At 46.7% G+C, this 25,888-nt stretch overlaps 1 protein-coding gene across 1 annotated transcript in view; it reads right to left on the bottom strand.

Annotated features, from left to right (window-relative positions):
- TESK1 (testis associated actin remodelling kinase 1) overlaps positions 1-25,888 on the bottom strand; it is a 493,128-nt gene that overhangs the window by 59,582 nt on the left and 407,658 nt on the right. The window contains exons 6-7 of the mRNA XM_078674640.1: positions 21,261-21,351; positions 16,181-16,264 (exon numbers count right to left, since the gene is read on the bottom strand). Of these exons, the coding sequence (XP_078530766.1) occupies positions 16,181-16,264; positions 21,261-21,351 (175 nt within the window). The remainder of the gene's footprint in view (positions 1-16,180; positions 16,265-21,260; positions 21,352-25,888) is intronic.

The raw sequence follows: 25,888 nt of genomic DNA on the forward strand, positions 1-25,888 counted from the left end.
TCGGGTGGCGGGGGCGGTGTCCTCGACATTTCCCATCCAGAGGGGCACCAGGCAGGGTTGTCCCCTCTCGCCTTACTTATTGGCCCTAGCCATGGAACCCCTGGCCGCCTGGGTCCGAATTGACGCGCAGATGAAGGGCTTCGAGTGGACTGGTGATCTGTCGGACCGCATTGCACTATATGCGGACGACGTTCTGTTTTTCCTCACAGATCTCAATAAGTCGGGGTCTCTCCTCATGCGCATCCTACAGATCTTTGGTGAGACATCGGGCCTATACATGAATCCACGCAAATCCACTCTCTGGGTGTTGGGAAAGAGTCCGCCGATAGGAGACTGGGCTTCAGAGCTTCAGAAGGCCACAGGAGGAATTAAATATCTAGGGGTGTTCCTTACCGAGATCCCAGCTGTTGCTTGGGAGCGCAATGTGGTGCCGGTTTGGGAACGGACCAAGGCAGATATTAAAGTGTGGTCCCGTATGCCGTTGACCATCTATGGCAGATCGGCCATATTTAAGATGGTGGCCCTGCCCAGGCTGTTGTATCAATTGCAGAACCATCAGTACCTGATCCAACCCTCATGGTTTAAGCGAGTAAACACGATCCTGGGACAGTTCCTTTGGGAGGGCGGCTCCATTAGGGTGGCACTGCGCACGTGCTTTCGCTCAACATACGGAGGGGGGCTGGCGACCTCAGACGTTCTTTCCTATTACCAAGCGTCCCATCTCCTAGTCTTAAATGACTGGTGGTATGGGGACAGGGGAGACCCGGCCTATGCACTGGAGAGACTACTGATGGAGCCACTTGCACTAAACACTCTGCTTTATGCACCAAAGGAACGATGGTGACACAGGTTGTTTTCGACGTCTGGCGGCGAGCGTTGAGGCGGATGGGATGGTGGCGAACTTTGACCGAGAAGACCCCCCCCTCTGGCGCAATGGCCGCCTTCCAGGCCTGGCAACCCTGGCGGGATTCGCGGGATGGGACGCCATCGGCATCTCTAGGTTGGGGGATGATATGGCTGGGACGACGCTTAAATCGTTCCAAGAGCTGAGTGCAGAGTATGACATGCCCCGTACGCAGTTCTTCCGTTATTTACAATTTCGTCATGCCCTGGCTCCAGATCTGGAGGGTCTGATGTCCCTACCCGAGTTTAGCCCACTGGAGGCCCGAATCTTTATGGGGGAGTTGGATACCAAGAAAATTTCCTGCATCCATCAATCTCTGATCATACATTGCTCCGCTGACTTATGCTCATTCAAGGAGAAATGGGAGGAGGATGTTGGGCCACTGGAGGAGGAGGACTGGAACGAGGCGCTGGCGAGTCCTAGAGGCGCGGCCATCTCGATCCGCCTCCGGCGGATCCAATTTAAATACTTTCACAGAGTATACTATACACGGCAGAGGCTGTGGAGGGCAGGACTCATTGCATCCCCAGAGTGTACTAGGTGTGGGAGCGAGGAGGGTACTTTCCTCCATACAGTGTGGAATTTTGGGCGACTAGATAGGTTCTGGCGTGATGTCTGGAATGGTTTGGATGAGGCGCTGGGCTGGGTGCTCCCGCGCACGCCGCGCTTGGGCCTGCTGCATTTGCTAGAGGGAGTGGGGGGCAACCTGTACAAGAGACATTTGTTATTATTGGGACTTCCGATTGCCAAGCGAGACATAGCTAGGGCCTGGAAGGACCCGCAGGCCCCGTCACTTCTCGCTTGGAAGACAGGCCTGGATTTCTATATGGGGATGGAGAGGCCCATTTTTCTGGCCCGCGGTTACCCCAGTAAACACTACAAGATTTGGAAAAGATGGGCTGAATACAGGGGTCTCTGGCTAGAGCCCCCGATAGAGCAGGATCCGGAACTGGACTTATGAGTGAGCTCGGCTGTAGGCTGTGTGTAAGCGAGTGGCTGGATCGATCGAATGCCGTGCAGGGGGGAGGGATCAGGGTGGGATGGGAGTGGGGATAGTTGGGGGGGGGGGGTGGGGGGACTTGTTTACTGCATTGATCCCATTGTTTTGACTACAAAAGTAATGACGGATTGCGCTATTGTATGTATATATTGATACCTGGCAGATACCTCTGAGGTACAGAGATCTGCAGCTGCATATGTGATCTGTCAATAAAAATCTTTTTGAAAAAAATAAATTTAAGAAATGTTATTTCCTTAATACGTGAAACTTTTACCATAATAAATCGCATCACAGCCAGGACCACTGGAGTTATGCGGCAGGGAGGGCCAAACTGGGAGCAGGGCTGAGTAAATTATGCAGCCAGGAAAGTCAAATTATACGGTGAAGTGCACCATATTTTGTGATAGTATTATTTGATTGTTTTGTCATTTTTACACATATTAACAGTATCTGGACATTGGATGCATCACATTAGTACCAGTTTACACCCAAATACAGTGATAAGCAGCATAAATGCGGCCAGTCAACCTTTGCAAAGGGCCTTCCACTGCGCTGCAAAACGCGATGCTGCACTTTTGCTAACTTTAAACCGTTTGAGCTGGAAACAAACCTGTTTTGGATAATTCTAGTAGCACTAAGTTCTTATTAAAAGTGATCGTTTTAAACATGAATCATTAATAAACAAAGGCTGTAAAACAGTTGTCATATAAACACTGTACACGGCCCAGGTTATTACATAACAGCATTATAGTCTATTAAATCAAGCACAATAGGAGTTTGTACAACTGGTATTCTGTACTCCTATTTGAAAGTGCTTTCCTACACATTATTGAAGAAAATAGATTTGGTGAAATAAAATATTTGCCCAAGATCACACAATTTAAGCGGGGAAGCTGTCATGTGTTCTGACCTAGGTTATTACAGAACAGCATTACAGTCTATTAAATCAAGCACAATAGGAGTTTGTACAACTGGTATTCTGTACTCCTATTTGAAAGTGCTTTCCTACACATTATTGAAGAAAATAGATTTGGTGAAATAAAATATTTGCCCAAGATCACACAATTTAAGCGGGGAAGCTGTCATGCATTCAGGGTTTCTGTTTTCGCTTTGTACAAATCAGCCAGCAAATGGATATCTATTTTTCTTAGGTAAAGGCTTTGTTTTTACCTCTTTGTGCATTTTTCTGAAATCTTTAAATAGTGTGAACTGGAGCACAAAGGTGTTGGAGCACTTTATATGAATGTTAGTTGCATTACACGAGGTCACCTTCATTGTTTATGCACAACTTTCCAAACTGTGTGTCGCGACATATTAGTGTGTCGGCTGCCGTGTATACGTGTCGGCTGCCCTGTGTAGGTGCGTTGGCTGCCGTGTGAAGATGTGTCGCGGGACGTGGTGTAGGCGTCATGCAGGACAGTACTGTGCATGCTACAGACGCATTCCCTGTTCCTGCGGAAGAGGAGGGGGTCTCATGTGGCGTGCAGCGAGCTGTGGTTGGAATTGGAGCATCGCTGCTGCTGCCCTCCTGCAGGCCCGTTGAAACATTTGGCTGTGGCTCTGAGTAAAGACTGTGGTACAAAAGGGGGTGGGGATGGGCGGAGCATCTGAACCAATCAAACACTCACACCCAGTGAACAGATCTGGGTTTAATCCATCACCGTTCTTTAGCCCACTCTGCCACCCCAGTTCAGACATGGCCATATGCAAATCAGTCTGACCCTGTGCCTCATGGGAACAGTCCAGCCCAAACTGCCAAGCCATGCCTTCCCTGGACCGGAAACAAGCTTCCTAGGACCGGTTTCTGGCATTTCAGCCGTCTTCTGCCAGGCTTGCTTGAATCCAGAGGCAAAGTGAGCAAGGGACTCACCTCTGTGCATACCCTGCCAACTTATGGCGAACAAAGCGGTACAAAAGGGGGTGGGGATGGACGGAGCATCTGAACCAATCAAACACTCACACCAAGTCAACAGATCTGGGTTTAATCCATCACAGTTCTTTAGCCCACTCTGCCACCCCAGTTCAGACATTGTGGTAAATAAATAAATTATTACCGGATCTATTTTTGACTATAATCAATAAACAGGTAGCTCAATAAATAAGAGTCAAGATACGAGGTAGCTGGAGTTTACAGGCTTTAATAAGCATAAAGGACAGGAACAGGACAGCCTGTACGGGAATAGGATGGCAGGGCCCGGCAGCTGCCGGGGGCAGGATCTGGGAATTGGCTAGCAAACTTTAATATCCGTGCACAATATTTATAGTTAAACAAAATACATTTCATTCAATACAGTAGGCGTAGCAGTAGGCGGGGTTTGTAGCAGTCGCGAAAGATAAGGGCAAAATGATGTAACAAGAAGGCGTGTACAGGGCGTATACATAGACATGTGATACAAACGTAACAGAATATGTCATAAACGGGGCGGAAACATGGAGGGGGCTACCTGAGCAGCTGGGACCTCTAACCTAGTGGTGCGCGCAAACTGACAATGACGTGTTACTAGGGAGAACTGGGGGGCTATGACTTCTGCGCTAGAAGAGGAGACTAAAGTCTGGAGTGTCAGAGCGACATGTACCCAGGCATATCTAGTATCTAGTGTTTAGAGTACATGTTGATAGAATCCAAAAGTTATCAGGGTAAAGGCTAATAGACTTTAAGACTGGTGCATGCATTATTCTACATGTGTGCGTGTGCGAGGAATATTCTATGAATATTAATACAGTATTTCTCTTACATGGAGACATAAAGGCTAGACCATGACGGAAACTATTGATGCGATTCAGTAGCTTAGGAATGCAGAGAAGGAGGGCTGGACTGATAACTAGAATCATAACATACTCTTGGCAGACTGGGAGGCAGAGCCAGGCCGAGCCGGGCACTGCGAGGCATGAAAGTAAGCTAAGGGTCAGGGATACAGGTGGGGGCTGTATCGCTCCTCGGAGAGGGTTCAGGAAACAGGAGCTGAATCTGAGTCCGGGCCCTTTTGAGGCCTAGAAACGGGGATAATTCAATGAATTAACGTGCACACTGTGAAACGTGGCGACGTAGCTTTACATAGGCCTGATATTCGTTGTATTCACGAGAACTGGAAACTGGCATACTAGAGATGGACACAACTGTAATTGCGTCTTTAATCGATCAGAGGGGGATACATGCATATCGATCATGCACATATAACATAACATAGGGAACACGTAGGCACATACAACATAGCAAAATTAACTTTTCCACATTCCCTCCTTGTGCCCTACGTTTCCATCAGGAAACATCAATATTCATGATACCATCTATCATTTCATATAGCATCATTTGCCCGTCTCGAATTGTCTTAGAACGGGACTTAGGACTAGGAATACAAGAGGTAGCGCACATGCCGCAAATCGCAGGGCCACATTGTATACAGAGGCAGCAACTGAATATGATCATTACTGCAATACCTAGGAATGACAATACTTTCCATCCCCAGGCAGATATAATACTCCAGAGCCAACCGGACCATGTCCAGGTGCCTGGATTCTGGTGTAACTGATGGGCAATTTTATGAAGTCTGGTTATAGCTGAATAAACAGACGGCGCGTTATTAGGAATGAAAATGCAGCAACTAGATCCGATGACTACATGCTCCTCCTCTATCGGCCAGTATGACGTCAAGAACGAGACGATTTTGGAGCACGACAAATCTCATAGCAGATTGCTCTTCAGTTAAGTTACCTAGAGCAGAAGTAGTCTCATTCACTACTGCTTCAAGGGTTCTGGTTAACCTACGTATTAACTTACTATTCTGGACAGGTCCTATAAAGAAGAAGAAACCTTTATTGAAATCTTGATACTGTTCTAGAGCAGTTTCAGTTTGATCGACAATTGGGGACTCAATCTCCCTTCTATGTCTGACGTGTACTAGATGTGTGTTTCTGTGATAATCAGATGGGGCTAGAAAAACTGGTGGCAGTAGGAAGGCAATGTAACATGTTCCATCCCAATCGAGGGGCAGACGAACATATGCGGTCTGACCACAAACAAAATAAGAATGACGTGAAGCTTTGAAAATAGATTTCCCACTGTCACTATACTCGACAGTAGTAGTACAATCACTATGTCCTACATGTGCGGAACCATTATTTCTGACACATAATTCGCCTTTGACTGGTAGTACTGAAATAGCAGGTAAGTCTGGGGTAGTGTCAGACTGAACATTCAGGACCATAAAATTCGAAGAATAATTACCTAAATTATAAACTTCATTTTCTAGATCTAACCCTGTTCTATGGGGGAGACCTTGCTTGTCTGGAAAACATGTTCTATTCAGAAGGGACATGTCATTGGAAGATGACGTTAACGTGGACCATGCTCCACACGAACCATTATGTGAAAATGGATAAGGAAAGAGTGGCAGAACTCCCTTCGGTGTCTGGAAAGGGGGGAGTCGACCACACACCCAACAATTAGTGGCATTGCTGGTCTGGTGTGAATAGTGTAACATTCTAATAAATGTATTGTTTCTCATAGCAAGACGATAGGATAACTCGTGAGGAGGCAGATCACTGAATGTGTGCTCTACTGTAGCATTAGAAAACTTATTTACATGAGAAATTGGAAAACATAAATGTAATGCATAACTTGTGCAGGTAACCATCAAACTTAGAAACAATAAGAAACTTAGAAAAACGATACATCGTATAGAGTTTTGACTAACTCTCTCACTATGGGGGTCTATCTCATACATGTCAGATACCTGTCTAACCGTTTCACCCGAGAGGGACTTAGACAATTAAACTGGCTGACTTATTTTACTAGACCGGAGCTTTAACTTATACTCCTGTTGCGGAGTTTTCTCTAACAGAGGAACTTTCAGTTCAGGATTCAGATCAGTGTCTGGTTTCAGGCAGTCTTTAGAAATGGAACAGTCCTTAGAAAATGTCTTGTCTGGTAGTCCATGAAATTTCTTTATATGGGACAGATGGACCCACCCCTTGCGGCCTTCCAACTTCACGGCCGTGCGGGTGGTCAGAAGGACAAGTCGCGGCTCTTTCCAACGAGGCTCCAGCGGACTTGAACGATCAAAGTTCCTTACAAGGACAAGGTCGCCTGGAATGACCTCATGCGGTTTCACTTCGGTATTGTCTGGGAATGCGGCGGCAACCTGTGAACGACAAGAGTGTAGGGCAGACATCAAGGAAGCTAGGTAATCTGTCAACATATTACTGGAAACATCTGTAATACTGCGGGGTCTAGGTGTACCCCACATATTTGGGGGGCGGCCGAATACGACCTCATAAGGGGACAGACCTGATCTGGAATGTGCAACCATCCTCATGAAGAATAGAGCAACTGGCAGGGCAACTAGCCAGTCTACACCTTTCTCTATACATATCTTGGCAATACGGATTTTCAGGGTCTGATTATGTCTCTCTACGAGACCGGCTGCTTCAGGATGGCGCACACAATGGAACTTCCACTGGTACCCTAACAAAAGGGAAACATGTTTCATTAACTCGGATGAGAATGGCTGGCCGTTATCAGAATACACGACCCTAGGGAGTCCATAACGGGGAAAGAATTCACGAACCAACTGCCTGGCAGTGGTCGCTGCTGTGTAATCTGGAACTGGATATGCTTCTGTCCACCTGGACAAAGCGCATACAACTACAAGAACATACTTGAAACCTCGACATCGCTCCATCTGAATATAATCCATCTGGAGGACCTCAAAAGGGTTGTCAGGGGGCTGGAATCCACCTTGTTCCACCGGGACACTTTTACCTGGATTGAATTGACAACATATCATACAGGTACGGACTTTCTGCTTGGCTGCAGCTCGTAAGTGCTTGTTGAACCAAAGGTTCTGTATACTGTCTAACATAGCTTTTTCTCCTAGATGTGCTGGACTATGTGCGGTATTGATAATGACTTGAACCATGGAGTCGGGGAGAAACCATGTGGCTTTTCCCTTCGTCAACCATCCCTGATCTGTCTGGACCCCTCCTTGTTCGGACCATTTCTTGATTTCTTCAGGAGTAGTGTGTAACTGTATGTCTATGACATCTTGTGTAGGGTCCTTAACTGTCATACAAGTAGTCTGTTCTGGAATGAACGTCTGTGTCTTGTTAACTGGAATGTCTGGTGTCTGAGCTGTAAGCTTGGCTGTTCGATCTGCTAGATCGTTACCTTGGGAAATGATCTCAGTAACTTTCGTATGTGCTTTGCACTTCATGATAGCGATAGCTGTCGGTAAATGTATTGCATCTAACAGAGCTTGAATGAGGAGACCATGCTGAATCTTGGTTCCATGAGAAGTCATGAAACCTCTCTCCTGCCAGAGCACTCCGAAGTCGTGTACAACTCCGAATGTGTAACGTGAATCTGTATATATGTTTACTTTCAGGTTCTTGGCACGTATGCAGGCTTGGGTCAGAGCGACTAGCTCCGCTGCTTGAGCAGACAGGGTATCAATACGGTGTGTTTCTATAACTTCAGTGTCAGTAGTTACTGCATACGCGGCTACTAGTTCTCCTGTACTAGTTCTCATACATGAACCATCCACATAAAGTGTCAGGTCGGGATTAGGTAATGCAATGTCTGTCAGGTCTTGTCTTGGCTTAGTCATAGTGTTAACAACTTCCACACAGTCATGTGCGGCAGGATTTGAAGTAACTGATGGTAACAGAGTAGCAGGATTTAAAACGTTGCAGCGTCTGATTTCTATGTGTGGTTGGAACAGTGTCAGCTCATAACCTGTTAAACGTGCAATGGTCAAGTGCTGTGTCTGTGTTCGGTTTAAAAGAACTTCCACGGAGTGTGGAACTTGTACTGTCAGGGAGTGTCCTAACACTATGGAATCACTTTGTCTGATAGCTAGAGCTGTGGCTGCAACTGACTTGAGGCACGCAGGCAGAGCCTGGGCTACTGGATCTAATGTGCTCGAAAAATAAGCACAGGGCTTGTACTGTCCTGCTTGATCTTGTGTGAGAACAGATAATGCAGTACCATCACGTTCTGTGACAAAAAGTGTAAAATGCTTACTGTAGTTCGGTGTAGCTAGAACAGGTGCTTGGCATAAGGCTTTCTTTAATTCATTAAAACTAAGTGTATGTTCAGATGTCCAAGGGAGGACAGTCGATACGGCTGCCTCCTGTGTCGTTAACTGTATCAGTGGCTTGGCTAGAAATGCATACTGGGGAATCCATTGTCTGCAATAAGAAGTGAGGCCAATAAAAGCACGTACCTCCTTCTGTGTCTTGGGCTGTGGAAGACTCGCTATCAACTGGATACGGTCTGGTGTCAACTGCCTACCCCACTTGGACAGTAAGTGGCCTAAGTAGATCACTTGCTGGACACAGAACTGAAGCTTCGAAGGGGACACCTTGTGCCCCATCTCGGCTAGGAAATACAGAACTGTAAGTGACGCTCGCTCGCAGTCACGTTCAGAATGGGCTGTGATCAGTAGATCATCGACATACTGGAGTAGGGCAGTGTCAGTGGGCATGTGAATATTGCCTAGTTGTCTCTTAAGTGCTTGACTGTAAATACTAGGACTTTCTGTGAAACCTTGAGGAGCTCGTGTGAATTTATAGCTCCTTCCATTTAAACAAAAACCGAAAAGGTACTGGCTGTCTGGATGAATCGGGACACTGAAAAATGCATTCTTGAGGTCTATAACAGTGAAAAATGTAGCTTCAGAATCAATAGCTGTCAATAGGGATGAAATATCTGGGACTACTGGATACTGGGGTATGATACATTTGTTAAGTTCTCGAAGGTCAATCACTAATCGATATACTGGAGGTGCATTTGGATCAGTACGTTTCATGACTGGAATGATAGGAGAATTACATACATTGGAGTCAGTTTCTACAACCACTCCTTGAGCAATAAGCTCGTCAATAATTTTGGATAAGGCTGCTACAGCCTCAGGTGGCAATCTGTACTGTCTGATTCGTGGCAAGACTATACCTTGCTTGAGAGTCACACGATGGGGTGTGATTTGCATAAAACCTACATCAGTTGGACCTTGCGCCCATAAATGCTGCGGGACATTTAACAATCTTGGATCAAAATCACGTAATACATAGTGACCTTTAAAGTCTCTTAAAAACAATCGGATTCCTTCTGGGGAGCAGCAAATTACTGCACCTAATTCTTTCAATGTTTTAATGCCTAACAAATTTTCTGGACATGACTTCGTAAGTAACAAATCAGTAGTTCGGGACAATGGACCATCTTCTAGAGTAACTGGTTTTGAAATCTCGTTAACAATAGGCTTTCCTGAAAATCCAAGGGAAACATTTTTAGAGCCTGAGAGCGGAGCCCCTGGAACCTCGTCATGACTGATAGTAGTCCTACTTGCCCCTGTATCAATCAAAAACTTTCTGTCTTTCCCTAATACTTGACTGTGTACATAGGGACCCTCTTGATCTACAGGTATCTCGATGAGAGGCAAGCCTACCTCCCTCTCTAGGCTGTTTCATGAATACTGTTGATACTCGGGATACTCTGACTGGGCATACTGGTACATTTGCTGTGTAACATGCTGTGTTGCAGCTATAGGCTGCGGTGCTGGAACTGTCTGTTGTGCATTCTGTGGTGACTGAGAAGTCTGTGAAACTTGTTCTTGTCTAGGCGGACGTGGTCTTTCTTTAGTCTTACCAGTAGCTATGTTGTGTTTCAGAACTGCACACTCGTTTATAAAATGACCTGGCTGTTTACAATAATTGCATGTCCCTTTAACGGGAGCTGCAGGATGACTGGCTTGATTCGGACCCCTCTTCTGACTGTCTTGTGGAACAGATTGTGCAACTAGTACTTTCATTTTCGTGTCTTTCATACGTCTCCTTTCGTGTTCTTGCTCTTCCCTGATTCTGTTCTGGTGATACTGGAGCATTTGGAGCATTTGTGACGGGGTACTAGCTTGCCAGGTACTTTCAACTTTCAGAACTCGATTTTTAACTTGTGGACTTAAATTCTCGACTAGTTTAGTAACAAAGAGATGAGGGTATGACTCGCTACTCGTCTTTAAACCACTGTTGATAATAAAACATTTCTCAAATCTAGAATAAAAATCACTAGTGTCTTCATCCTGTTTCTGTTTGCATGCTGAAATTGCATCCCAATCTTCCTTTTTCGTGGCTAGTAACCTTGGCAAAACTTGAATTAATAACTCGGGCAATTCTTTACATTTGTCCCCAAGACCGGTACCTGGTACTCGTATTTTATCTTCAGCTTCTAGAGCTGTCCAATCAATCTTTTTCTCTCCCACCTCCCATTCTTTTTCCTTGAGTTTTTCATATACCCCTGCGGGCAACAGGACCTTTAGCATTTTAATGATATCTGGATACGTGTATTCTCCCATACGGAGCATGTCTTTTAATTCTCGATGGAACCCTGCTGGGTCTTTGTCGTGACAGGGAATTAACTTCTTCATCTCTAAGAGTTCCATCTTTGTGATAGGGGTGTAAACAAATACTCGTTGCATTTCACCACCCGCTGTCCTAACTGGGTGTACTTCTCGTAACGGATTCTGTCTATCCATGTAGAATGGTTTACTTTCTGGAGGTGAGACGTGAACAAAATGCGGATTCAGAAACGTTCTATATTTGTGGCGCTGTTCTAGAATGACACTAATTAAATCTGTACCTAAACCTTTCCATTTATACTGGAGTAACTCGTTCAGAACATCATGTAACGGACCTGGATCAGAATGCTGACCCTCATACAGTGTAATGAGGTGCTGGATCATGTACATACCCACCAGTCGCTGCTCGGCTGGGGGCAGTTTCAGAAACATTTGTGCCACTATTTCGTCTGGAAAAGTGGTAGAATCAGTAATCCACCGGACTGCTAAATCGGGCTAGTTCTTGTTCATGCATGGTACTAAGTTCACTATAACCGATACGTGATTTCAGAATGTGATCGGTAGCTTGAAATACTTGTTCAAGATTCTCTTGTTCTAGTGCTGGAAGATGAAAAACTTTCTTGTGTTCTAGGCGTGAATGTCGGTCTGGAAATCTAGATCTACCTACATACGCTATTCTGGCGGTATTCTCGTCTTCTACTTCTTCAGTATCAGTGTTGTCTTCTTTCTCGCTTACTTGTGCTGCTATGTGTTGCTCGTGTAACCTTATTATTTCTTTACGAATTTTCTTGTACATACTCTCTATACTACTGAGTGTCTTTCATATTCGGTAGGGTGTCCAAATACTCGGTCACCCGTCTTACACGCAATGAATATATAACCATATTATCATCGCCTGGGACTGGATCATAACGGCATTCGGAAAGAGCTCGTCTGATATCTGCAACGGACTGATATTTGGGCGTACGCTGTAACGCACGTTCATGTAACTCGACTAACTTTACACGTTTGTGTGGCGGCGGGGTACCAGGAGGACCTCCCCCCGCGGCCCCTAAACTAGAATCGTCGACTGATACTCTTCGTGCTGGCAGAGTGACCGATGTAGCGGGTACTTGTACTGTAGGCTGGACCGGGGGTACCGTAACAGGTACTGTAACAGGTGCCCCGGTGGCTGGAGGAACAGGAATTACATTATTTACAGGAGCTGGCGGAACAGGATTTGCATATTCTGGGACTGTGTCGTCCAAATAGGACGAGAGAAAAATATCAGCTGCGGTCGGTTTGTGACGTAGCTTAATCGGAACTAATGGCGGCGGAAAATTACATGGTGCTTCCGGGGTTGCTTTTGGCAAGCCCTCGGCAAGAAGAGGATACATACCCTTAATAAGAGCATTTCTCTGTCTGTCTGACTGTTCGGCTTTTACTCGTTCACCTATTTCGATTAGTTCCCTTTCTTGGGCTCTTTCTGAGGACTCTCTACTTAATTCTGACTTTCTGATTTCTTTTTCGGTTCTTTTATGAGATTCTTTGCGCCATAACTCGATGGCATCTTTCTGGGACTGTCTGGCTTTCTTTTTCCATAATGCTTCTTCTACTCGCATGATGCACTCGGCATCCCACGTACCTGATACGGGCCATCTATACTTTTCTTCTAATTCCTTGGTGTACTCCACCCATAAGTCTAGATATAATATGGCACTTATGCCATGCTTTTGATACATAAAATGACCTGGACTGTCCCTAGGCGGGACAGGAACTGCTTCCTCAAGCAGACCTTTTCTGGTTTTTAACTGACGTAACTTCGAGAACAGAGGCATAACTGAGGCTGGAGTCTAGACACAATACAATACACGATAAACACAATAATAATAACTGAAACAAATCACTCATACCACGACATTGAAAACACATGAAATAACATTTAAATACTGAAAACAGAACACATGAATTTCTCGAGAACAGAACTTATTAGAACAGAAACTTACTAGAATGACTAGATGCACTGCTAAAACAGTACGAAACTTACCGGTCCCATAAAGAGACACGTCAGGACCCGCGCCCACCTAGGTGAACACTTCGTGTTGGATCTGTGTACCCAAACCCACGGACCAGAGACAAATTAATTGACCCTGTCTAGATACTACCCCAGCAACGGTACTCACCGGGCAGCAAGAACGGAAGGCCTCGGACTGGACTGGACTGGACTGCTACGACGACGGACGGACGAACTTCGGACTTCAGTTACAGGTGGGCCTCCGGATACCTCGGACCTTGGACTCTCGGCTTGGGCTCTGGTCGGGACTCGCCGCGTTCCTCCACCGCCTCGTCTGGACGCTGGACCGCAACCTCCGTCTCCTCCGTGGGCCTGAGGGATACTTGAAGCAGAAATATCTGCACGTGCACGGTATGGTTCCGTCACGGCTGCAGAGGATCAGGGGGCCTGCGTGGCTTCTCCGGCGCGTGGGGAAAGGGCAAGTCCCTATTCGGGCGCCATTATGTGGTAAATAAATAAATTATTACCGGATCTATTTTTGACTATAATCAATAAACAGGTAGCTCAATAAATAAGAGTCAAGATACGAGGTAGCTGGAGTTTACAGGCTTTAATAAGCATAAAGGACAGGAACAGGACAGCCTGTACGGGAATAAGATGGCAGGGCCCGGCAGCTGCCGGGGGCAGGATCTGGGAATTGGCTAGCAAACTTTAATATCCGTGCACAATATTTATAGTTAAACAAAATACATTTCATTCAATACAGTAGGCGCAGCAGTAGGCGGGGTTTGTAGCAGTCGCGAAAGATAAGGGCAAAATGATGTAACAAGAAGGCGTGTACAGGGCATATACATAGACATGTGATACAAACGTAACAGAATATGTCATAAACGGGGCGGAAACATGGAGAGGGCTACCTGAGCAGCTGGGACCTCTAACCTAGTGGTGCGCGCAAACTGACAATGACGTGTTACTAGGGAGAACTGGGGGGCTATGACTTCTGCGCTAGAAGAGGAGACTAAAGTCTGGAGTGTCAGAGCGACATGTACCCAGGCATATCTAGTATCTAGTGTTTAGAGTACATGTTGATAGAATCCAAAAGTTATCAGGGTAAAGGCTAATAGACTAAGACTGGTGCATGCATTATTCTACATGTGTGCGTGTGCGAGGAATATTCTATGAATATTAATACAGTATTTCTCTTACATGGAGACATAAAGGCTAGACCATGACGGAAACTATTGATGCGATTCAGTAGCTTAGGAATGCAGAGAAGGAGGGCTGGACTGATAACTAGAATCATAACATACTCTTGGCAGACTGGGAGGCAGAGCCAGGCCGAGCCGGGCACTGCGAGGCATGAAAGTAAGCTAAGGGTCAGGGATACAGGTGGGGGCTGTATCGCTCCTCGGAGAGGGTTCAGGAAACAGGAGCTGAATCTGAGTCCGGGCCCTTTTGAGGCCTAGAAACGGGGATAATTCAATGAATTAACGTGCACACTGTGAAACGTGGCAACGTAGCTTTACATAGGCCTGATATTCGTTGTATTCACGAGAACTGGAAACTGGCATACTAGAGATGGACACAACTGTAATTGCGTCTTTAATCGATCAGAGGGGGATACATGCATATCGATCATGCACATATAACATAACATAGGGAACACGTAGGCACATACAACATGGCAAAATTTACTTTTCCACAACATGGCCTTATGCAAATCAGTCTGACCCTGTGCCTCATGTGAACAGTCCAGCCCGAACTGCCAAGCCAGAAACCGGTCCTAGGATGCTTGATTGCGGTCCAGGGAAGACCTGGCTTGGCAGTTAGGGCTGGACTGTTCCCATGAGGCGCAGGGTCAAGGCTGATTTGCATATGACCATGTCTGAACTGAGGTGGTGTGGTGAGCAAAAAAACGATGGATTTAGGCCCAGATCTCTGTACTGGAGAGAATGCAAGACATTGTTCTGCATTCTGTCCATCAACAGTTGGTTTTGCATTTGTCACCCCCAGAGGGACGGGTATGCTCAGACGTGAGTCCCGTGCTCTCCACGCCACTGGAGTAAAGCTATCCTGGCAGAAGACGGCTGAAAGCCAGAAACTGGTCCTAGGATGCTTGATTCCGGTCCACGGAAGACATGGCTTGGCAGTTCGGGCTGGACTGTTCCCATGAGGCACAGGGTCATGGCTGATTTGCATATGGCCATGTCTGAACTGGGGTGGTGTGGTGAGCAAAAAAACGATGGATTTAGGCCCAGATCTCTGTACTGGGGAGAATGTATGATATTGTTCTGCATTCTGTCCATCAACTGTTGTTTTCGCTGAGTAAAGACTGCGGCACCTACAGCCGGCGGCTCCTGCAGTGCAGCGCTCGTTGCTGCCTAACCCTCCACCTCCCTGACTCCCACAGACCACTGCCAGGATCGTCCTTCTAGCGGTGAACCCCAGTAACTTCGCAGGGCAGCAAGGCACATAACCCAGCCCTCTTTGTGAGCCAGTCCTTCTCATGCCCACCGCACCCTCCATCTGCCGTCAAACTTCTGAACTCTGTCAAGCAAAAACCATGTGCTCCCCTACCCAGGCCTTAAATGTTCTCTAGGTACGTCAAGAGGGCTGCAATACGACAGATGGCCGATAACTGTAGGCGTGGTCTTCTAAAGAACCAGGATAAAGTGTGGAAAGATATACAGGGTTAGAAATAAAAAAACATTTCTGGTGGCAGACTCATGCGTATGGCAACAGTTTCAGCCCAAACCCATACATACATAATGCTGTTAATTGAGGACCCAAGAAAACGACTTTCAGTCTCACACGAAACTGCCTAGCAACCATAAACTCATGAAAGCATCATTAATTTTGCTGCAAATGAAAACTAAACTGCACTACAAACATGCCAGAGAAGTGCTCTGCCTCAGAGTAATGAAGGTTGGTACCTCTGTGCGGGGAAGGTAGTCCGGGTCCGCGGGTATCCGGGCGATCATCTCACACAGGATGATTCCGTATGCGAAGACATCCGCCTAGGGACGACAAACCAAGGGTCAGTTCGACATGCACAGTATGGACCATAAAATGCACTAACTTCGACTCAATCATCAATGCCGCACTAGAACAAAGCAATACATGCAAGGAACTCTGCTATTCGTCCAGGTTGACGAGAGCGCAAGCACGCCTGTCACTTCGTACAATAAACTGACTGTTGGTGATATTGTTTGAGGCTTTCTGATAGAAGATTGTGTGGCTGAAGGAGATCGCTTCCAGACTTCGGCCCGGATGTACATATTGTCGGAATTATTCCCGTTGCAAGAGTGATGGAGTATGCTTATCGCCAATACAATGGTCTGCCTGCTGAATTTAGATGCAGGCGGATCTTTGATGTAACCACAGCCGAGACCACTCTGTCTCTGCCATTCACAGTTCCTGTAAATGACTAAAAGAGGCACTGTTGGTTTCTAAACACCAGAAAGTGACTTATCTTTAAAAATTCATATCTCTGGTTCCCTACAGTGGATTTCCTTCGTTTTGATGTCATTTAAAAGATACAAATAGTTCCTATTTTTAGGTCTCGCCTGTCGATGCGCATGCGCATCGAGCTTGCGAGCCTATTGCGGCTTAAACAAGCTTTAACTAAGAAGCAAGGAATCGTGGCGATTCCTTGCAGTGCCCGTGACTTTTAAGCTCAATGCGCATGTGCATTGAGCTTAAAAGCGCGTGCACAGCCGCCCGCATTCCTCCGACACCTTTGAAGTGAAGCTTAGCTTCACTTCAAAGGCCCGGCTTCTTCACACCCACATGCCGCTCTGCCCCGCTCCGCCCCCTCCCCTGAGTCATCCTGCCTGCCCAGACTTCTCCTCCCCCCTAATTACATCCCGCTTTCACTTGTTTTTTGTTCCGACTCGACGTGCACAGCTACCCTCCCCCCGCCCCCTCCCGCCACGCAATGCCGAGAGCTTGTTTTCCTTCTCGCCCCTCATGCTCAACCTCGTTGTCCCTTGTCCTACCCCTCTCATCTGTTTCTTCAATTCTAATTTATTGAGTGCCCTCCCCGCTGTCATGTTTTATAATTATATCTATCAGAGCCCAGGCCTCTTCTTTTACGTCCTCCCTCCTCTTGCCTCTACCCTCCTTTCCTCATCTCGCTTTCCCTGCAACATTCGTCTACCCTTTTCATTCTTCCTCATTTATTTTGTCTCCCATTTCCCAGTCTTTCCCTTCTCTACTGTCTTTCACTATTCTCTTCTCCCATTCGGTTTTCTCAATTCTTTTCTCCCGTATCATTCACATTCACTTTCTTTTTTCTCTCCATTCTTTCTCACACCTACCCTTTCTCCGCTTTTTTCCTTCTCACCATCGAATTCTTCTGAATATTTCGCTCCTCTTTTCTTTTTCCCTTCTCTCGGACTGTATTTTCTGCACTCAATCCCCTCCTTTCTTCCTCTCTTCTCTCTCTATTCCTCATTTTTGGTGCTCCCTTCTCCAGTCACTCGTCCTTTCACGGCGTCTCCCTTTATTTTACTTTTCTTGTTTTAATTCCGCCCTAAAACACGCAGATATCAGCGTAGGCCTGACAGGGAAATAAATCATAAGCATTTTTTGCCAGTGTATTATGCGCCTTTCTGCAGGCCCTTCCAAACCTAACGATGCCACTTATTAAAAGACTTGCGGTGACGCAGCACAGATGTTTCCTTCCACGAGATTTTAAGTAGCAGCACGTGAGTTCCTAAAACTGGCATACAGGGCATGTCCATTTAGTAAAATGTTCGTTAGCAGGTTGCATCGTTTGCTTTAACCATCAAAAGGTTCGTGTGAGGTTGCAGCCCGGTGTCCGTCATCCTCCCATCAGCGTCCCTGGGTGCATTCACGGCAGTTTTTGGTATTCTTTTACACGCTTTAACGAGCAGTGTTTTTCACCTTTTAAGCCCTCAGTGCTATGTGTGTGACTCTGCTCGGGTTCACCGTATGTGGAGCTGGCATCCCATGACACCTCGGGCCTGGAGTGATTTGCAGTGACGCCATTACTCAGCAGTTTACAGTTGGTTCTGGTCTGCTTTATCTGTATGGGGAGGGGAGACATCAAAGGTGTGCAGTGGCTCCCAGCCCCCGAGAGACTGGGCGGGGCAGCTACCTCTTATCTCTCCATCTTTTCACAGGGCACACTGTCTCTGATAGCATCCCGACCTCGGACCCTTTAAAGACGGTCACGTGGTTCGGCTGGACAAAGGGGCCTGAATGTATCTGCCGCCAGCAGCTTCACTTGCGCTCTGCATCAAAGGCTGTCGTCTTCTCTTTTCGAGAGCCTGCGCTGTGCCTCATGATCTGCTAAATCTAGGCAGAATGGCTAGGTTGGAACCGGAATCTGGAAGGGGGCATGGCCGAATCAAGGGCTTGAGGCTTGCATCATACTTTCTATCACACTTGTTTAATTTCCGGAAGACTGTGTGTTCCGTAAACTCCCTTATTAGGTGACTGGATTAAACACTGTCACGCAGTATTTATTAAATGAAGTCTGTTCACGAGCTGCGTGCGCACCAGAGCACAACTCACAAAGAGATGGAATGAAACAATGCAGAAGTTGTTCCAAAAAACAAAAGGGGAGTTAGCGGCTCAACTTTTCAGCTTCTTTCTAACCAGGCCCGCAGGCGCCGCAACACGGCGCTGAAACCTCCAGGGCACAACTAAATACATTTAGGGCAAGCACCCTTTTATCTATGTAGGTGTTTGTACATGAGGCATAGGCGAGTGAAGTGTTGGTAAGTAAGGCATTAGATCCCTTAGGCCCTTATCCTGGTCGTCAAGGTAATACTGGTTCAAGATCGAGCTCCCTTGTAATGTGCATTTACTGGGTGCACAGTGCGTCACCCTCACTCACCCTCAACCCCTCACCCTCACTCACCCTCAACCCCTCACCCTCACTCACCCTCAACCCCTCACCCTCACCCACCCTCAACCCTTCACCCTCAACCCACCACTCACCCTCACTCACCCTCAACCCCTCAGCCTCACCCTCACCCCTCACCCTCAACCCCTCACCCTCACTCACCCTCAACCCCTCACACTCACTCACCCTCAACCCCTCACCCTCACTCACCCTCACTCACTCACCCTCTCTCACTCACCCTCACTCACTCACCCTCACTCACCCGCACTCACCCTCACTCACCCTCACTCACCCTCACCCTCACTCACCATCAACCCCTCACCCTCACCCACCCTCACTCACCCTCAACCCCTCACCCTCACTCACCCTCACTCACCCTCAACCCCTCACCCACCCTCACCCACCCTCACCCACCCTCACCCTCAACCCTTCACCCTCACTCACCCTCAACCCCCTCACCCACCCTCAACCCCTCACCCTCCCTCAACCCCTCACCCTCACTCACCCTCAACACCTCACCCTCACTCACCCTCAACACCTCACCCTCACTCACCCTCAACCCCTCACCCTCACTCACCCTCAACCCCTCACCCACCCTCAACCCCTCACCCTCACTCACCCTCACCCTCACTCACCCTCAACCCCTCACCCTCAACCCCTCACCCTCAACCCCTCACCCTCAACCTCACAACACATATTGTGTTACAATAGGTGTCACATTTGCGAAAGATAAAACTATCTAGAGATGTAGCATAACGACCAGAGCTGCCATATAAGTCACGTAAATACAAAACATGTTGCATTCCAAATGCTATAGGTGTCACATTCGCAAAAGTTATAACTATTGGCATTGTAAATGACAAAGCCATCAATTTAGCAATTTTAACAACGAAAAAATAAATAAATTATGTCATTTACAAGACCAATAACTACAACTTTTCTAATGCGAAACCTATTGCATTCCAACCCCACTCACCCACGCAACGCCACTCACACACGCAACGCCACTCACACACGCAACGCCACTCACACACGCAACGCCACTCACACACGCAACGCCACTCACACACGCAACGCCACTCACACACGCAACGCCACTCACACTCCACTCATCCACGCAACGCCACTCATCCACGCAACGCCACTCATCCACGCAACGCCACTCATCCACGCAACGCCACTCATCCATTTGCAAAACGAAAAAAGTTAAACTCTTCTATTGCGAGACCTATTGCATTTTCAATGCTTGTTATAAATTGGTGTTGGATTTATATTTTGTGTTGTCTTAATTATTTACTGAATTGGTGTTTTTAAATTCTTTACATACCTGTCTTTGAAGTAAAATCTGTCCAAGGGTTGAGCATGGGAATAATTTTCCAAGACCTACTCTGATCCCCATACTGTGTTAGTGGCCTTATTGCCAGTGGCAGACCTACATTTGCCCCTACCAATAATCCACTTCCCAATATTAACCCACTGTAATATCAGTACATCATCGCGAAATGAAGAACTTGTCCTGAAGCATCTCCTGCATTACTCGCTCGCCTGCACCAGACCAGTGTACCTGCTTCATCTCACCCCTACTATACTCCTTACCCCGACTACCAACAGTGTAAAGATGGGATAGTGCAAACTCAAATAGAAAGACAGCGGAGCACTGAGCCCTAACCATGCCCCGCTCACATCACTCCACATTCATCAGAACTCCCCTTCGTCGGCCCAAACCCACACAGGCCGGAACAGCATCACTCAGCCCTGTTACCTATCCCCATAATCTCCATGACTCGAGCCTCACCTGTTCACATTGACTCAACCTCACCAGAGGTCAGTGCCTTCCAAGTTAGGGTTTTGCCTACCTTGTCAAATGACAAGTTCAAGCCTATACAAAAAATGGATTTCCAGAGATTTTACAATCTTTGATACACAATGTAAGGTATTAAAAAAATCTGATATAATTTAAGCAAAAGAAAAAAAAAAGCCTAAATCAGGAAGTGTCCACCTGCGAGAAGGGCCTGACGGTCTGAGTGTACCTTATATGATGAACGGACTAGACACGTCCTCCTCATACCCGCAGACAGGCAGAGAACTTCAAACCTATGGCTCCTTCCCTGCCCAACCACTCTGCTTGGAGTACTTACCTTTTCATCATACAACTCCCCTCGGAGAACTTCAGGGGCCATCCAGTATGGAGAACCGACCACCGACAAGGGCTCCTTCTCACCGCCTTCACTGGAAAGAGAGAGAACAACAGTTACAGCTAAAGACCTGCTGAACACAAGACAAACACACACACACCAGCACAGCCTTCAAGGCACTCGAACTTGGCTTCCACCAAACATCAACAGGAAAGTACACAATAATTAGGCCTGCAAACTGCACCTTTGAGTGTCGGCTGTGCCAACTCTTTCTTTCATTACTCTGCGGAAGATCCTCTGAGCGCCATTACCCTAGCTCCCAATGAGACCTGTGTGAGGACATTCATCTGCCATGTTCCCCACATATTTTACTCAAGATACCTCTTGTTTCAGATCTCTAGAGGAGCACCGGCATCATACACAGACCTCTGTAACAAACGCGTTAATTAAAACGAACACAGTATTAATCAAACGTTACTGTGCTTGCCACACTGTAGGTGTGCAAAGGTTTAAAATCAACTGCAATTGTATCATTGTACACACTGAGGTTATGTGGTGTCAGAGTGAAGGGGAAACAACTGTCAACTAACAAGTAACCAAGGGCTTTTGAAGCACAAGCCTGTGGAAGCAAAGCTACAGAAACTGTTTCCAATGTTAAATCTGGATTAAGTCCTATTAAAATCAGATCTACAACATATAAGCAACCAGACCACAGATGATAGCTTAGCTTTCATCTGAAGCTTTCTGTGAGTAATGGACAAGTTACCTACCTTGGGTAATGCTCTTTCTGGTGAATAGTCTCTCTAACTGCAGATATCCACCTCAACAGGGTCCTCTTCTGCTCAGGCGTCTCTTTCTTCGTCATGCAGAACACCACAAACTGATTATCACCTAGACTATGTTACTTGGCAACATAAATATAAAAGCTTAAAGACTTCTTAAGATATAGCCAATGAAACCTCTCCTTTTTTTTGATGGTTTTTGTAGGGGCTACGGTTTGAGGGGAGGGGCAAAGAACGTACACAAGGTGATAGATTTCCCGCCATGGATAGGAGTCATAACTTTAGTGAAGAAGGCCGTCCGAGCTCTCAATGTTTGTCTGGATAAAGATGGTGGGCAGGTCCACCGAGAGCACCTGAAGCTCAAATATGCAACCTAATTGCAATGAGGAAAACAGGCTTCAAAATCAAAACAAACAGCAAGCGGCGATGGATAGGCTTGAAGAGTGTGCACTTAAGAAATGGTAAGACCAAATTAAGATCCCACTGTGGGCATCACAAAATGTTTTGGAAGACAAGTGTGTCAAACCTCATAATAACAGGTGATTTAAGCAAGGACAGTTGGTCCGACAAACTTAAAAGACCAAAAGGGCAGACAAATGATCTTTAGGAGTGACCATAGTAAGGCCTTGATGGACCAAAGGCAAAACAAACAAAAGAACATCCTTCAGTTTGGATTGTATCAATCTTATCAAAGGTCACTTTTGAGGTTACCACACCAAGCCACAAACTTGTCCTATTGCCCGGCTCAAATGGACTTTGTGGAAGGGTGTATGGAGGAAGGAAAGATATTTAGCACTTCCAGCAGTAGAACACACGCAGTCAACTGCTGCCGCTCAATCTCCATGCACAGTGGTGTGGATTGCATAGGTTCAGATAGAGAAACCTGCCCTGTTGCTGAGCAAGAAAGTACTCCTGATGTAGCAGTCAGATCAGAAGACGTGCTAATGCCAAGAAGCTCTGGGTTCCAAGCTCTTCTTGCCACATCTGGGGCCATTACAACGACTTGTACTGCGTCATTCCTGATCTTTTTCAGAACTTGCAGCAGGAGGACAGAGGCAGGAATGCATACAGGAGTCTCGAGTCGCATTCCTGTTGGAACGCATCTCTTAGTAAGTGCTCTTTTGGAAACTAAATGAACACCACTTTTGGCACTGCGTGTTCTAGCCAGGATTCTGCCCACTTCCAGAAGATGCCCAGCACCACCTCTGGATATAGTAGCTAATCATGAACTGCCAGACACCATCGGCTGAGCAAGTCAGCTCTGGCCTTCAAGAACCCTGCAGGTGGTTCACAATCAGGAAGATGCCTGACGCTCCAACAGATTCCAGAGGCACAGAACATCTTGGCAGAGCGCCGCAGCCCCCATTCTTCCCGGTCTGTTCCAATTCCACATGGCAGTGGTGTTGTCTATGAGAATCTGCACCAGCCTTCCACTGATGGATGGTAAGAAAGCCTTCATGCCCAAGCAAATGGCTCGTAGCTCCAGCAGTTTGATATGGAGTTGGGCTTTCATTGGAGACCAGTCCTCTGATCTCTACCCCCAGGTGACTTCCTCAATCCAAGTGTCACTTCTGTAAACTCTGGCTTGAATAGGGAGAGGGGCTTTTTACAAGTACAACTGTGGTCGAGTAGCCACCACCGTAAATTGTGAGCAGTGTCCTTCGAAATCTGAACGGTATACAACAGATTTCCCCAGGGCTGAGTCCACTAGAACTTCAGGCTCTATTGTAGTGTATGCATATGCCACCTGATGTAATGGGTAAGGAGGATACAGGAGGTTGAAAGGCCAAGAATCTTCAGTGCAGCTCTCACTGAGATACAGGATGAGATGGAAATATCAGGATCTTAGCTGGAAAGGCCAGGACTCATTGCAACAGAGAGGCCTTAGATTGTACCATATCCAGGACCGTTCCGTTGAAAGGATGCCTCTGCAAAGTAGTTAAGTGTGACTTTGACTCATTGATCGTGAATCCCAACAATTTTAGGAGATTCACTGCCATCTGGTGGTGGTCTACGACTGACTGTGGAGAGTAATCCGCAACAACCAGTCTTTGAAGCAAGGGAAGACTGGCATCCCACCTTCGAATATGGGCATAGACTGCTTCCTTCCACCACACTTGTTGCACAACTTTGAGTAGTCTACCGAGCCAAACATCAGAGTCACACGTTATGTGGGTGCGTGACCGACATTTGCTTCATATAGTTGCTGCATGGTTTGAAACCTGTAGTCTTAGGGAGGGACATCTCAGCTAGAGTCACCTTAAAGGTTACAAGGTGGGGTCACAGATTACTCAACAGTGTCAAATGGACATCAAGAAGGGAATAAATGGTGCAAGTGAATGAAAGCATGAGGGCGAGAGTCAGGAAAATAAATAACGTCGTTGCTAGGGTTGAGCCGATTACGAAAAGCAGGACAACATTCAGGAAGTGATTGTGAAAAGGCAATTAGAAATAGTATTATAAAGGACAGAAGAAAGGAAGAAGGAAAAAAGATTTGAGACCTATCTTTGTATGCAGCAGTGGTACAACAATCCTAAAAGACCAATTTCAGGCGGCAAATGGAAGAGGATTGAGCCATGGAAGACATACTAGAGGAGAAAAGGATTAGGGACGAGAGATGGACCCAAGAGAGGGAGGATGGGTACCTCGAAAAAACAGAACTCTATAGACAAAAGGAAGACATGCCAGTCAGAATATGAAGATTAACAGAACCAAACGCCACTAAAAGTCCCAGTAGAATGAAGTGAGAAGAATGAGCAGCTTTAGCAAAGCCAGAAGATCAGCTCCCAGGAAGTGGAAACAGCGATGGTCACAGTGGGACGGAAGAATGAGGCAGAAGGCACAGAGAAGAATCGAAAGCTGCTGATGACCTGTGCAGCATGGGGGAAAGGGGCATGTTACAAAGAAGCAGTACCAAGAGAAGACTTCAAAAGCCAAGGGATAATGATGCACACAATTAGGGAGTGGTCCAGAGGAAAAAGAGCAGAGTTAATAGTTTCCAGTGATGAAATAAAAAATGTGGGTTGAAACTGGGTACATAGAAGTGGAAGGAAAACAGTAGGATTAGGCCTTTTCAAGAACGGGAGCTCGGAATCCGAAACGGGCATGAAAAGAGTGAACGGCCAAGAAGTTTCAAAAGTTTGGTTTCAAGAGGGCAGCAGAAAAAGCAGAATACACGAGTACAATTGTAAAGGGGAAATCATCAGCAGTCAGGAGCGCAGGGCTTGGACACAAACCACTGACAATTGGCCCATACATGACACAGCCAGAACAATCAAGGGACCTGGAAGAGAAAAGCTACAGCAAATCAAACTGCAAACTAAGCCCACTAAGCTAGAGGTGAGGCTCGGCAATGCAGAGACTTCTGCCTAGAAGAGATCTACGGAGTGCAGCTTGTGAGCGCTCATTCCCAAACCATGGGGACCTCAGTGCGCGCTGCACCCAGACTGAAGTAGTTCTCCAACACCAGTCCAGCTCCAAGCTCCCAGCCCTCATGCCTCAATCGGTCACCTGAAGGAGGACCAAGCTTTGCTCGTTCCACCTCAACATGCAAGGACATGGACAGCAGGCGCCCAGCCACCCTCTTACATGGTGTGAGGGTGAGAAACGGTATCAAGGAATACCTCTGCGGTGCTGGCAATCATGGTATCTGGCAGCCTGCAGTGACCAGTGAGGAGCAAGCGGCCATCTTCAGGAGACATGGGGAAGGCTTCAAGTCTCCTAAATGAGGAACTTGCAGACACTGAAGGAGCAAAGAATCCAACTCACTGAACGATTGATGCCAACAATGACCAGCCCTGAAAGACTGATGCCAACAATCACCAGCTAAGAACACGAAGAGGAAGTACA

Source organism: Lissotriton helveticus, chromosome 2_1 (assembly GCF_964261635.1).
Source record: "Lissotriton helveticus chromosome 2_1, aLisHel1.1, whole genome shotgun sequence".
Taxonomy (NCBI): domain Eukaryota; kingdom Metazoa; phylum Chordata; class Amphibia; order Caudata; family Salamandridae; genus Lissotriton; species Lissotriton helveticus.